This window comes from Polistes canadensis, unplaced genomic scaffold (assembly GCF_001313835.1).
Source record: "Polistes canadensis isolate GaletaPanama2010 unplaced genomic scaffold, ASM131383v1 scaffold_404, whole genome shotgun sequence".
In the NCBI taxonomy this organism is placed as follows: Eukaryota; Metazoa; Arthropoda; class Insecta; order Hymenoptera; family Vespidae; genus Polistes; species Polistes canadensis.
The window spans coordinates 45072-60711 of NW_014569951.1; the positions used below are offsets into that span (position 1 = coordinate 45072).

At 29.4% G+C, this 15640-nt stretch overlaps 1 protein-coding gene across 7 annotated transcripts in view; it reads right to left on the reverse strand.

Annotated features, from left to right (window-relative positions):
* Window positions 1-13976, reverse strand: part of LOC106792303 (heterogeneous nuclear ribonucleoprotein R) — a 20646-nt gene extending 6670 nt beyond the window's left edge. For 2 of the 7 annotated variants that reach the window (XM_014758630.1, XM_014758632.1), the window contains exons 1-9: window positions 11948-12172; window positions 10281-10666; window positions 10081-10188; window positions 9771-9947; window positions 7329-7464; window positions 3007-3212; window positions 2747-2896; window positions 2518-2663; window positions 2268-2383 (exon numbers count right to left, since the gene is read on the reverse strand). In XM_014758630.1, coding sequence (XP_014614116.1) covers window positions 2268-2383; window positions 2518-2663; window positions 2747-2896; window positions 3007-3212; window positions 7329-7464; window positions 9771-9947; window positions 10081-10188; window positions 10281-10666; window positions 11948-11975 — 1453 coding nt within the window. In that variant the 5' untranslated portion in view covers window positions 11976-12172. Of the gene's footprint in view, window positions 1-500; window positions 692-2267; window positions 2384-2517; window positions 2664-2746; window positions 2897-3006; window positions 3213-7328; window positions 7465-8342; window positions 8479-9770; window positions 9948-10080; window positions 10189-10280; window positions 10667-11445; window positions 11712-11947; window positions 12195-13799 lie in introns of those variants that run through there. The other 5 variants (XM_014758636.1, XM_014758634.1, XM_014758633.1 and 2 more) reach the window with 5 other exon arrangements.
* Window positions 13977-15640: the final 1664 nt, after the last annotated feature.

Here is a 15640-nt window from a genome sequence, read left to right on the forward strand (position 1 = left end):
TATATATATATATAAATATATTTATAAAAAAAAAAGAAAAAAAAAAGAAGAAATTTAGTTACAACTCTTCACGCGAGAAACTTTCCAACGATTACCCTACCACCATCACATGTCCTGAGAATATATATGTATATTGCATAGATCATCGAAAATTGATTGAATTATTCCATACACATACACACATATATATATCCATCAAAATTAGAGGATTTTCTAATCAATGATTAATAATACTAATAACTTTCTTCTGTTCTGGCTTAATTTATCCTGCTTATGAAAAATGTATATGCAATTGATTGTATGTTAAATGTAATAAAAATGCTTTGAAGGAATATGTATTGTAAATGATCGGTGCACGTTAAAGCATTAAAAGTGTACTGTGTATACAGCATTATTGTATTAAGGAATTTTGATTTAATGCATACAGATGGTAGAGCATGGAAATTTGTTAAATTTCAAAGTAGTTCTATATATATATATGTATTTTTTTTTAGATTGCACTTTAGATATGCACATATATATATTATTGACGTTTGGAAACTAGTAAATGATTTTCGATGACCTTACACTGTACGTTTAGAGATTGGTTATAAAGTCAACATAAAAAAGAGAAAGTACACAAGACTACCAATGATAATCTACAATGATGCATTCATCATTCAACACCGCGGCTTACCTATTTCCTTGAGAGCTGTAAACAGATTTTTTAATTGATGATGCATACACAGTAAAGAAAAAGTACACACGCTCACATAAAATGAGATAGGGCAAAAAAGATCAAATTTCCCTGGCAATGCGCGGGATTGTACACTGTCACAAAATATATATATAAAATAACTGTCACTCTAGGGCACCATACGAAAAATAGAAAAAACAAACAATACACATGCAATTATAATTTTGTTGGTAAAAACAGAAAACAGGTGTGTCACAGGAAAGTGGTAGTGGTAAGGCAATAAGGTGTGATCCTATTATAGTGCTAAGAAGCACACGCTTATACATTCATATGTATTTTTTATATACACATATGCATGTAGAATAATAAGATATAAAACAAATACATAGTTTTACTTAATTAATATCATTCATCAAGCATTGTAATTTAAGTAAATAAACATCTTTTTTATCTTTTTCTTTTTCTTTTTTTTTTAGTTTTCTCTTATTCTTTAAATCAAATCGAAAAATAATAATAATGATATAATTTACAATAACAGATATATGCTCAGACGATAATAATAGTAAGAAAAAAGAAAATACATAAATAAATAATTTGAATAACAAGCTAATTACATTATCTGAGTACTTTCTCACTACAACCTTATTCGAATGGAAATATATATTTTAATTTAAAATATATTATATCAAAGTGACGTTAATTTTTCTTGTTTTTTATTTGCTGCAATATACTACAATTTTTGAAAGTTTTAATTTACTTAAAGTATCAAAAGCAATCAACCATACATTTTTTTTTGTTTTAATGCATTTACCGCAGAATAAATACTATCGGAATAATAGGATAAGGAAAAAAGTTGTGTGGTCGAGGAAATATATATATGTATATAAATATAACTTAGCATTAGAAATGTCGAATAAATATTTGTCTTTCACGCATAGGAAAGAGCCTATCATGCGTGTAAAGCCAAAGGTCTGTAGTGAGATAGTGAAAAATCCCCAAAAGCATGCGGGACGTTTCAATTAAATAATAAATATATCATGTCAAAAATTATTGGTATAAATTTGAGTATTATTTTGTCTGAAATAAATAAATGTTATATATAATATTTTAAAAACCTGTTAAAATTTCATAGAAATTATTTCTCCTATGTACTTTATCAAAGTTTAATATTACGATCTTTACTGTACGCATATGTAATTTATATTTTATAAAGAAAAAACTATTTAATTTGGACTACGTTATATCAGTAAAAAAAGTTTCATTTGTTACATCAAACTTGGTGTAAGTAATATTCACACACACTCTATACAACAATTTTTTTTTGGTCAGTGCTTTGCAAAACATAATAAAACAATTATTGCAATAATTTAAAGCTTGTTGCAAAGAGAATCTTATCAAAATCGTTTTGGTAAAATATTAAAGATGGTGTGATTATTTCGATAACACACATATTTGTTAAACGATAATTAGGATATTTAAAATTTAGCAGAAATACTCTTGTGTATTTTACACGTCAATAGTGAATAGGTTATAACACATAAATTCATTGAAATAAATAAATAAATAATAATTAATAGTAAATAATACTTACCATAATCGCCTCGTCCCATTTGTCCACGCATACCTGCACCTGTGCCTCTAGGACCTTGTCCAGGACCCCGAACTGGCATCGGGCCTCCCATCATTCCAGGGTGGGAAGGAGACCCTCTATAATATAATTAATAAAGAATATATTAATATTATATTTCTCTTTCAGCAAACATATTAAATTAATACCCCTTACTGAAATCAAATAAATATTAGAGTATAATTGAAAAGTAATAAGTATTGTTATATCTTACCCGCCACGACTTTGCAATGATTGCATCATTCTTCGTTCCCTTGCTCTAAGAATTTCTTCTTTCTTCTTTTTATCAGATGGAGGCTTAGCTAGTGAAATTTCTATATGCGAACCACCAATTTCTATACCATTTAACTCGTTCATTGCCTAGAATACGACGCCATTATTTATCATTCTGATCTAACTCGTACGTCAATAATCAAATTAATAGAAAAATCAATTAATATTACCTTTACAGCATTATCCCTGTCTTCAAAATGCACAAAAGCGTAGTCCTTAATTTTTTTAACTCTTTCAATTTTTCCATATTGTTCGAAACATTCTTTTAATTTTTCTTCAGAACAATCTTGCGTTAAATTTTTAACATATAACACTCGTACCTATAAAGATAATTATAAAAATATATATATACACACACACATTGTATTTTCCATTTATAAGATTATTTAAATTAATGAAAATATATCTTACGTTAAAATATTCTACATACTTTGGACATTGTTAATTCATCAGGCTCTTCCTGTGGATCAGCCCAATCAACTATGATATCACAGCCCCAGACCTTGATGCGACCAGTGCTTAGTCTTCGTTTTGCTAATGAGGCTGCTTTATGAGATTCATATTCTAGAAAGCAGAAACCTCTGTTCTTCTTTTTATCATCTGGTGAACTGTAGATAATCACCTCAGTCAGGCCCGCTGTATGGTGAAAAATCATACAAAACGTATATAAGGTTCATATAAAAAAATAAAAGATAAAAAAAATAAATAAATAAATAAAAAAAATAAAAGGAAAAGAAAACGAAATATAAATATAAATATAAATAAATAAAACTACTCAAACGAAACTGTACCAAAATACAAAGGAATAGGCCGAAAATATTATGATATTACTTTCTTTTAAACGTAACAAAAGATATAATAAAAAAGCAACATAATATTATATATTAAAATTACATTAAACGTCATTACTATCTTTTAATTTTTTTTTTATTTTTTTGAGAGAAAAAAGAAAATAATTTTTATAAAAGTTCAGAATTATTTGATTTGGAATCAACGTGATAGAGAACTTAATTGTTGCAATATAACAATATCGAATATCAACTGAAGAATTCAATAAATTTGAACTAAGTTATCATATTATTGTTTTGAAAAATTCTACGCTAGAAAAAGCTATATAAAACACCACACCTATAAGAAAAGTACAACTTTACATTGTATTATACTTCTCGAACTAAATTATAAGAATTATTATCACGTAATTCCTGCTACATCAATCGTTATACCATTAGATATAAATTAGAATCGATATTAACTTATACGACAACATATTTTCACAATCGTAGAAATAAATATTAATGATGGACGTGTGCGGCAAGATAAAACATTATATTTATCATTATTAATATTAATATTTAGTGGAAAAATAAAATGAAAAATTATTATATACATTTACTTTACTATATTCGAACAATATAAAACAAATTCTTCTTTCTGAATCATTAAAATCATCATTTATGAATTAAATATCCCATATTAGAGTATAGAAAACAATCTTAAGTATGTACTCAACAAAAAATGAAGATACTATTTATAGAAAAAGATTGACTGCGTATTGTGCATGAAAATGAAGACATGATTATCATTATTATTCAGTTATAATATCAAATTAATTTCCACATAATAATCTATTAACACAATATTAGTGTGACCTACAGTAACTAATTAAGTTATTGTTTTATTAGGCTTCACGTTAAAACTACTATTTATATTATTTAATTTTTCTTTTTCATTTTAAAAACAAAATAATCTCTCTGTTTCTAATTAATATTTTCAATTTTCGTAATACAAGAAAAAGAGTTTAAGATTTGTTACGAAATTGAGTTTATAGAGAGTTACTCATGCGAGAAAACTTGCCTAAAAACATGAACACGAGCAAAAGAGATAGTTAATATACTATTTCCATAACTGTATGTACCTTCAATTTGACTACTATTTCAATTATTATATTATTAACTATTTTTCATAAATAAAGCCTAAAAATATTAGAAAGTTAACTTCTTTTTTAATCATTTTACTATACTAAACTCATATTGCTTTATAACACAAACACAAAGCCATAAAAATTGTGGGTTGAAAGATAGCACACTAAACTGCAAAGATATTGTTCAATTAACTACAAAAGAAAAGATTGCAAGCTCCATATATAACCTTTCAGAATATTCTGTAGAATTTTACCACTACGTCGAAAACACCCCAAAAAATTTGTCATCAATAACTTGTGTCATATTTAATTCAATACACAAATTTCAAAAAACCCATGACTTGATAATGCAGGTTAAATATTTTCAATGTATCATTAAGTACAAAAATATCTTTTCATGCTATTAGAATTTTCATGCACCGCACTGAGATTGAATTAAATACTCAAAATGACTACCACGCTGCTGAAATTAAAGTCCTTCCCATATATAATATAATATAATATAATATAATATAATATAATATAATANTATAATATAATATAATATAATATAATATATATATATATATATATATATATCCCCACACGTTTTACACTATGTGGAAATATTATTAAACCAAAATCAACAATCTTATCTCTAAACAAACGTTGAATTAATTCTCACTATGAATATACATAGATTATAGCAGAAATTGAAATATATTTATGCTAACTTAAATAAAAGAAAAAAACGATATTTTTAGTTAAAAAAATTTAAAAGAGATATTTTCCCGACTTAATTATAACACTAGGAAATAAACTATGTATTACCAAGGTGAGAACAAAATACCAGCTATCAATGATAGTAGTTTTACTAAGTCTTCCTTTACTCGATTGAATTGTTAAATAAAAATTACGCTTGTGTAAAAGTTAAATTAATTAGTGTAACCATTTCTGCAAGATGGCTCACTTCTCCTTCCTCTCAGTTTAAAAGCTTTACTACTATTTGGATAACAAGGCACCTTTCTTAATGCAAATCAAATTTTGCTTTATGCTTAAAGCATATAATCCTTTCAAATTTTCATTTAATACCTGCGATACAAATAATTTATAAAATATAGCAAGCATCAATTATATTAAGCGTCAAGGTAAGATCAATGAAAGATAAGATTTAATATAACATTTTATAGCAATGATAAGTAATTCGCAGATGCCTTGAAACTATTATTTAATAATATTAAATATGCTTGAAAATAAACTGCTTGATAGATTCATTCCTATGCCTCTTAATAATAATGTGTTTGGCCCTTTCTTTTTATATATTACTTTTCTTTTTTATATATATATTTTTGTTTTCTTTTTTGTATTGATCTCCTCTCTGTGTCCAGATTCTGAGATTTCATGCAAGATACATACACTCGCGCATATTCACTCACATACGCACATCGATACACGCGCACACAGAATATAATCAAGAATTTAAATTATGTTACACTCATTGAGTACTCCCATTTATAAATAAAGAAATAAAATAAAATAAATTAAATTAAAATAAAATAAAAAATAAAATAAAATAAAATAAAAAATAAAAAATAAAAAATGTACACCATTCATACAAACTTCAACATGAAACCAACAACTCTGCGTTAAAAGGAAACAAATTTAATCATCCACGATATGCAATTGTGTTCCTATGCGAAATTGTTGTTAAATTATTTTGTAAACATAATGTGTTGGATATAATGTAGGATACGATGACTGTATTTTATCATTTTAACTAAATCTGTGAACAATACGGCACACTTTTTCTTGTTTTTTGTGACAAAACAAATATCACATATGTCCCAAAACCAATTAAATTCCTAAACTGTATACTTAAAAATATTCCCAGACGAGATAAAACAATATACGAACATTATTTTTAATAGGATTAATTATCTGTGTAACGTATGGGCTCCTTTTATTAAACACATACTGGATTCAGGAAATATGACTTCAATGAAATTGGACTTTTATGAAAATATTAGAAATCTTAACGTTCTCTTATTAAATTTGAACGTTGCTAATTTTTTTTTTACGACATTCATGAATGTTAGTTATGAATGATTAAAAAAAAAAAGAGAAAAGGGCAGATATGATAGACGGAAAAAAATGAAAAAGAAAAGAAAAGACAAATAAAAAAAATATCCAACCAAAAGCATAGTCATGTTTTTAGCAGCTAGTTGTAATCAATTTTTTTCGTTCGTTGCTTTGAAAAAAAAAAAGAAATTAACAATTTATTATTATTATTATTCTATGATGTATTCCTATTCATTTTTGGAATAATTTTGACAGCTTCAAAAATTTCAAGTTATCTTATTATTCCCTTGGTTGTGGGACATTTTGTATTCGAAATTTTTCTCTCTCAAATATTTCATTTTTGTTTTTTTTTTGTTCTTTTATCCATATTTTGCGATGTACATAATAAATGAATGATATTACCAATAAAGAAACTATTAATTTTATACTTGAAGAGTTCACATTTAGCTTAAAAATAAATTTAGGTAAGTGTTACGAAGATAGATTTTGTTTTTGTTTTTTTTTTATACCAGCATTACCACACTGAAAATTATATAAACCTCTTTGAAAAATCGAATAAAAATTTAGTATTAAAAATACCGATTTGTTTTTTTTTTTTTAAATTTTGTAATTATATAGTAATGCAAGAGGGCTAGACTTGACCCACCTGGCACCTCTGCTACGAACTGGATCAAGACACCCAATCATTAATATATAAATATTTGTCCCTTCATCTCTCCCACAGAACTTCATTTGGTTACTGCTTGCTGATTTAAGGACAATTGTCAACTTACGTGCGTGCTTTGTAAACTCTTCGAACAAGTCATCTCGGTCTCGATTCTTTGGAATATTTCCCACAAACAAGCGGTGATTGTTATAAGATACGGTAACACCAATCTTTTTCCCTTTCCGAATCTCATAATCATTCAGCTGTAAGAATAATGTGGAAGGAGAGTGCCAATTAAGCTTGCCTTTTATAATTTCACCTGCTTATTGGCTGTCTGAATGTGGGATTTCATGAAGCGACCTTCAGGGAGATTGTACAGAGGAGTTTCAATGACAATGTTTATAGGACTACAGGATACGGACATAAGTTAAAGTAGGATCGACATTATACAGGGTGGGTGGGAGTGCCTGTCCGTTTGTTAGCGAGTCAAACGCCCCAGCGGTCCACGCAGGTCTCCCATACCCCCATGCTTGAGGCTTAGTCATGAATCACATTTGCATATTGCGACATTGCAATAAACACAGCACAGCATAATTCTTTTTTTTGTCTTTCTAATTAATTTTTTTGTCTCTCTCTTTCTTTCTCTCTTTTTTTACCGTCGAGATTCAAAAGAAATAATTCTTAATATAATTATATAGCTTCCACATTTTCTCTTTCCATTTCCTCGCCTCTTTTTGAACCTTCCCAAAGAGAAGGCAAAGAAGCGCTAATAATACAAGTTCGATGAAGTAACCAGATGCAGAAAGTGGGAATGAGGTGGCAGAAGAAGATATGGATAGTAAGGTTCCGCATGTATAGTAGGAAGCAAATAACTCATAACTCAACCTAAATATGCGAGGAAAGAAGACTTGGACCAGAGAGGTGTTACTGTTCACTAATAAACCGAGAGGCAAGGAGACTGACCAGATCTGAAGGTGCCGCAGGTTTTGTAGATCACACAGTCGCATGATCGTTTGGATGCTCCATAGTTCCATACCATCTACAACCACTACTTAGAAGCTACCACTCTTAAGATACAATACAGGTAGACAGGTAGGTATAGGTAGGTAGGTAGGTACACACTCCTCGAATTTCACTTTACCTGTTAATTTACCAAATTCTTCCAGGATCTCCTCTTTGCCTTTTGACTTTGGTATGTTCCCCACGAAAAGTCGTAGATTAGGAACGCTAATGTTAACTTTCAGATTCTTGCCGGGTTTTATTTCGTGATTATCGAGCTGTGGGATGAAGAAAACAGACACATGCCTAATTTTGTTCCAATGATACAATTTGAGTGGTTAAGTAATTACGACAAATGGTAGAATTTGGGAAGAATTTCAAAATGTGCAATTTAGTAAAGAAATTAACATGGCGTAGATCCATGAAAGCGAGAAAGTGGCATGCGCTTTGTCGCTCGAGTCTTCACAATATAGGAAACCGGCGTTCATTGTGCTCCTGTAAACAAATTTTAAGCCTACCAATTTTTTCTTTTTTAAATTTTGTTACAAAAATTGTCATTGTCCAATGAGTTTTGACCAATTAGTAAATATACCCCTAACCAATTAGACTTAAAAAGATTATAGTTTTGTTTTGTTTTTTGTTCATTTTCATTTTCAGGAAGGTTCTCCACTCCCAATTTTGCCCACTGAGCAAAGAGGAGAGCTGGAAAAAGAAACTTATCCATAGGATATAATTAATATACATTTTTCAGTGTTATTTGTATGTTGGGATAAGTTGGAAATAATTGTATACTTAAAGATGAATAAATGGTCAGGGACATATACATAAGAAACAGATATGTGGATTGTTCCTAACAAAAAAAAGAAGTTAAAAATTTGAGATTATGTTAAATCACATGTTTGAATGTAACCACTACAAGGAAAATTAAGAGGTATGAAGAACACAGAACAAGCCACATAGGGATATGATAATAGTCGTTCGAAATGTTTAGTAATTTTAAAAAACTATGTCAAAAAAGTATATATACGTTATTAGTAATATAATATCGCGTTAACAATACCTCTTCAACAATTTTATATATTAAATACCATTGTTTTGAATATAATAAAATAAAAAGAAAGAAATAAAAAGGAAGAAAAATATATTATGTACTAAAGCATTAAAAAATTTGGTGCGATATAATGAATTATTTATCTAAAGACAAAAATATTAGAAAAGTAAATATGTATGATGCATATTTATATACACAAATGTATATATTTATACACATATATATGTATATATGTATATAAATGTATGTATGCATATAATCATATCAGAATGAAATAAAAGCAGCTAGTTTAGTTCATATACAAGAAATTTATAAACATTTCGAAAGAACACGTGATTTGGTAGCAATAACAATTTTGTAACATTTCTAAAAATGTTGTAAATAAGAAAGGAACAAAAAATCCAATATCCATAGCGGCATGGTATTGACTGGAGCAAAAAAAAAATAACCAATTTGTACACATTACGAACATGTACCTACACATTAGATAAGGATAATAAGGAAAAAATCTAAACATACCTCACGGACAGCCAATTGAGCAGCATCCCTGTTAGTGAAAGTGATAAATGCGTATCCCCTGTTGCAACCTGACATAGGATCCATCATCAGTCTCAAATCCCAAATTTTGCCACATTTTTCGAATAACGGTATTAACTCATCTTCATACATATCTTTTGGGATTTTACCACAAAACACCTTTTTCAAAAACAAAGAAATTATTTATTATATCTCGTAAATAAATTGCTGTACAATATTTAAATGTTATTACCAATGAGTTAAAATCCAAAGATATCTTATTAATAATTAAAACTCAAAATAAATAACTTACTTCACAACCAGTTCCTGGAGTCGGGCCCTCCCAATTTGGTGGCGGTCCGCCATATTTTCTTTGCCCTGTAGTTACATCCAATGGATAACCAGTTCTTTCAAGTATCATCTATAATTTAAATATAATTTTAATAAAAATTATAATTCCATTTATTTAAAGTTATGTAAACTTATTTGAATTAGAAAACCATTTAAACTTACTTTGATTTTATCCTCATCAGGTGCCTTAGATGTCGTACTCGTACCAGTACCTTGACCGGCACGACTTTTTTGCCTATAAGTTTTCATTACGCCACAGAGAAATGCTGATTTGTTGGACACATGTTCTAAATTTGATTCAAGGAATTGTGTGAGTACATTTAATGCTCCTTCAACTGGAAATTCCTTTAAAGCATCTAATGCCCTTTCATCCAAATCCACATGTGCCAGCTTTCCCGTCTTGTAAATTTCATCAAGTTTTGCAGCCACTTTTTCATCTAGTCCGTATTGGATTAGTTTTGTGTAGTCTTCTGTCCGTTCTGTATATTCCATTTCCTCCTTCGACTGCTTCTCTTCCATTTTTATTTCCCCATTTCCTTCTGCCATAGCTGTAAACGAGACAAAAATTTTATTTAATCATAAGAAAAAAACATTTTCGTACGAATATCGGCAAATAAAATACGCGAAACTAAACAATTGCAAGGAAATAACATTTATGATATAAAAGCATATGATCAAAATATAAGCAAAATATTATTTAGAAAGATATGAATTTTTTAAATTGTTAACAATAAAAGCAACACCTCAATCGATAAACTTTCAATAAAGTAATTTAATTTATCGACAAAAGTTATTGAATTTGATAGAAAGACAAATACTATATATTGTTTAATAAATGTTTGTACAAAAAATTATTAATTTTCTGGTAAGCTAAAATGAATAATATATTATTTAAATAATATAAGATTTTTTACTATATATTAATACATTTAGAAGAAGGAATTGTTAGAATAAAATATTAAATAACAAAAATATCTACAAGCATAATTTTACAGAACAAATTAAAATCATAAAACATCATTTTTTTGCAATAATAATATAGTTAATTATTACTTGTAAATCTAAACACTATTTCATAAAATAAAAAATAAAAAAGGCTACTATCCCTTAAACTGCTCTATTTATGGTTTAAATGAAACGATGATAGATAAAAAATATTTATAAAGATATTTGCAAAGAAGAAAATTGATGATGATAATGATGATGATGATGATGATGATAAAAATAATATAATTTTAAAAATCTAAAAAAAAGAAATATAAAAATGAAAGAGAACGAAGAATAAAATATCGTAAAGAAATATAAAGAAGAAAAATCTATGAAATACCGATAAGCGAATCGATGAATTAGAGACACACACGCAAGAATTTTCCCGCGCTAACGCAGAGATCGTTAGAAAAGGTTTAAAAGCGCGAGAATACTCCGATATAACAAATTTGTTAAATGAATAACAATTCGATTTGATTAACCACATTTTTTTCCATCGTATTAAACGACTAAACAATATCGAGTAATCTTTATAAAAGTTTGCGAATTTTTAACGGCGAATTAAATAACAAAAAAAAAAAAAGAAAGATAGAAGAAGAAGAATAAGAAAAAGTTAATTAGAAAAATCTGATAAATCGAAAGAAAAAAATGTAAACGAATGTATTTAAATCAATAGATTTTAGTAAACCGTCGCGATCACTCGTATAACAAAATTATATTAAACGCAAAACGAAAGGATTAGAAGAATTTGTCTTCGGACATTCGCCGGCCGGCAATGGAACTGCATCCACACGTTCGTTGCGATGAATGCGATGCACTTTTGCACACCCGATAACACTTACTTCCTTCTTCGTCTTTGGACACACGCATTTAGTATTAATTTCAATTGCACTTGAATAATAATATCTTAGGATATTAAATATATAACGATTAGATTAAAATCGTCGTCGTTTTATCCTTGTAGAATAAATCCTTGACGATTTACCTTAGAAAATAAACGAATGCTTTCCCCCTGTGCGAGGAAATGGCGACAGACGTCAACGTGATTGCGAACTACGGGGTTCACAAAACGACGCGCAAAGATACGCTCGAACCCAGCGACACGAGGTTGGCCATTTTCTTTCGGGCGCACTCGTAAATTCTGATTGGCCCGTGCGAAACCGTGAGAAGAGAAAAAGTTCAGACGGTACGCTCGCGAAATAACGAACCATGGGTGACGGGTAGTTTAAGAAGACGTTGCTGATCGTTTTCAAAGCCGCTGTGAATCGTTTATGTATATATATATATATACATAATGTACATATGTACATATATATAAAAGGATTTCTCTTCTTCTTTCCTTTCCTTTCCTTTTATTATTTCGTGCAAAATTTTAATACGATACGTTTGTAATACTATATATACAAATATATATACATGTAGGTATGCATATACATTTTTTTATACCACACAAAGACGTGATATTATTAAAATCAATGACGAATTAATTTTTTTTTTATACATTTTAATACGTACAACTTGTTAAAAATTTTAGTTCGTTAATAATAAATCGTTCATTTTTTCAGATAACATTAAATCATCTACATAAATGCAGAAAATTATTAATATTATTATTATCATTATTCCTTCTATCAACGACTTAAGATTAAAACATACGAACGTCGAAACAATCTTTTCCCTCGTTATCTTCTTGCAAAATACATTAACCTCTTTTTTGTAAATAAAAAATAGATAAAAATATATCTCGCCTGTTATTTTTATTTAACAATAACAACAGTAATAATAATAATAATAATGATAATAATAATAGAAACAAAAAATCAAAAATCGACTGCAAAAAAATAGCAAATTGGTGTAGCAAAATTATAGACGAGTATGCAAAAATATGCTAGTATTTCTGTTTCTGCTTAATTAAAGAAAAAAAAGAAATAGAATGAAGGTGTATAGAACAAAATTATAATAATTTAATTTGGAAGGATAAAACAAAGATCGAATATACGGGACAAAGGTATTTAAAAAAAAATTGCGAATTTTTAAAATTTCTTTTGTTTTAAATGACGAAATCTACTAACATATTTTGTAAATGTCGCGCCAATCCGCGCGAGAAAATTGTTTCTAGAAAGATGATTTCTATACAAACAAATAACAAATTATTGCATTGCAAAATTGTAAAAAGCGGATAGATGGTCATATTATCGATAAATAATGATGATTGTGAAGTGAGAGTATTAAAAAAGAAGAAAAAAACGTCTGTTTCTCCCTTCGTGAAAAACGATAATTACGAGATAGGAATTTGCCACGGTCTCAAGTCTTTCTTTCTCTCTCTTTTTGCTGGGTACGAGAGTCGCGAACGCGGGCGAACAGAGATAAAAAAAAAAAAAAGAAAGACAGAAAGAAAGAAAGAGACAGCATCACACAAGGCGAGGATCGAACGATGCACTCCAGCAGAGCACACTATATAACCTCACAGAGAGACCAAAGCGCCACATATAGACAGAAAAAAAAGCGAATACGAAACCAAAGAGAGAGAGAGAGACAGAGGAGATATCTGGCAATTGCACTCTCTGTACATTTGAAGCTACCGATAGTAGAGAAGTATAAATAATGATATTCAAAAAGAAGAAGAATAAGAATAAGAAAAAAGGTAAAGAAATATATAAAACAAAAATCATAGAATAAAAAAATGATGTGTACCTGTTGACTGATTGGAACTCTTCACAATAACTAAATTTAGTTTAAATGCGTTAAGCGAAGCACCAAATTAGATAGAAACAGACAAACACAAAAACAGTCACGATCTTTTGCGAGGTATGAAATTCATAATTATCAAACACCACAATCGCGACGCGTTTTATAATAACGAAAAATATAAAATATATATATATATATATATATATATATATATATAATATATATGTATCGTCTTAACCACACTTGGACTCCTTTGTTTCACCGCGCGACGAACGAACGTGCGTGTAGTAACCGACAAAACACAAAGTGGATGTGGTATGGTACCCAAATGTGAACGTTGGTTAAAGCGAATTTAGTTCTTGTAGGCACTTGCGAAATTCAGATAATATTGTTGTAACGGAGATGGTAAATGGAGTTGTAAAGGCCCGGGCGCAGAGAGTTTTGATATCGTGTAGTGCCTACATAGCCGTAATGCATAAATTGGACTGCCTCGCCGATGGAGCGATGCAGTGGTGCAAGCCCCACAAAACCAAACCAGTTTGCTTGCTTGCTTGCTCGCTCGCTTGCTTGCGAGTTGCGCCCCAATCCAATCCGATTCAACCTCTTACCTCTCTCTTCGCGGCACAGACGAGCCCCGCCTTAGAGCCCAGGGCTGTCCCTACCATTCAAAGATCCCCTGCATATTAAATATCGATCCCTGCTCCGACTACCACGTTTCCAACATTTTCTCTTTATATTTCTTTTCTATTTTATATACTTATAATAAATATTTGCCAAGCGTATATCGTTAACGTTTACAACGCTTCTTGAAAAACAAAGAAAGAAAGATAAAAAAGTGATATGAAATATTTACAATATGTTTATTTCTAACCTCACTTAATTTTATTTCTATTTTAATTCGTTTATATTATAATGTATCTATCTAAATGGGCAATTTTATACGTAGGAGGAAGAATATAATCTTATACGATCGAGAGAAGAGAATTTTCTTTAGAAATTCATTTAAGATCTTCGTTTCGTATTTAAATAAATATATACGTATATAGACAGAACGAGCGAAAAAAACATTTACAAATTGGACAAAACGATCAGGACGGACAAGTAAACAGATATTCTTTTAACATCGTAGACAGATACTTTGGTTTGCATTTCGTAATGTATTCCTCGAGACGATTTGCTTCGTCGATAAATACATCGGTTGAGCGCGTTGACCCTTTTTAGCGCGAATCGCGAAAGATCGTGCTTATATGCAATGATGTATGTATGGACGTATTTCCACGCATGATAGAAAAAAAAGAACCAGTAAAAAGAAGAAAAAAATAAGAAAAAAAATAAGCTATAAAATTCTCTTGCGCGTCTCTTGTTATCTCGCAGAGATAGAAAAATCTACATATACATATGCATATTCATCGATACAACAAAAATGACCTGCCGAGGGATAATTTAATATTTGTTGTAAAAGAAGAAAAAGAAAAATAAAAAAAAAAAGAGAGGAAGAAATAAAAAACTAATACGTCTGGATGATTCTTCGTTCGTGTCGTATTTTAAAAAAATATTGTATTATACGAAACGAAATGAAGAAATGTTCTTTGTGATTACCTTTGCCCGTAAATTAACGTTGTAGTTTGATATGACTTTGTACATGTACGTGTATAAGTATTAGGGAACAAGCGCGTTAACCTAATACAACGCGCATACTGCTGCCTCTTGAAAAATGCGGCAGGTGAAAATAAGACAATGAGGTAAGCTCCCCCGCGGGGTTCAAGGAACGAACACGAAGAATTGCATACTTTTATTTAAAAAAGGGCAGAATTTTCAATACTTTGTAGAAAAGTGCAGCCGGA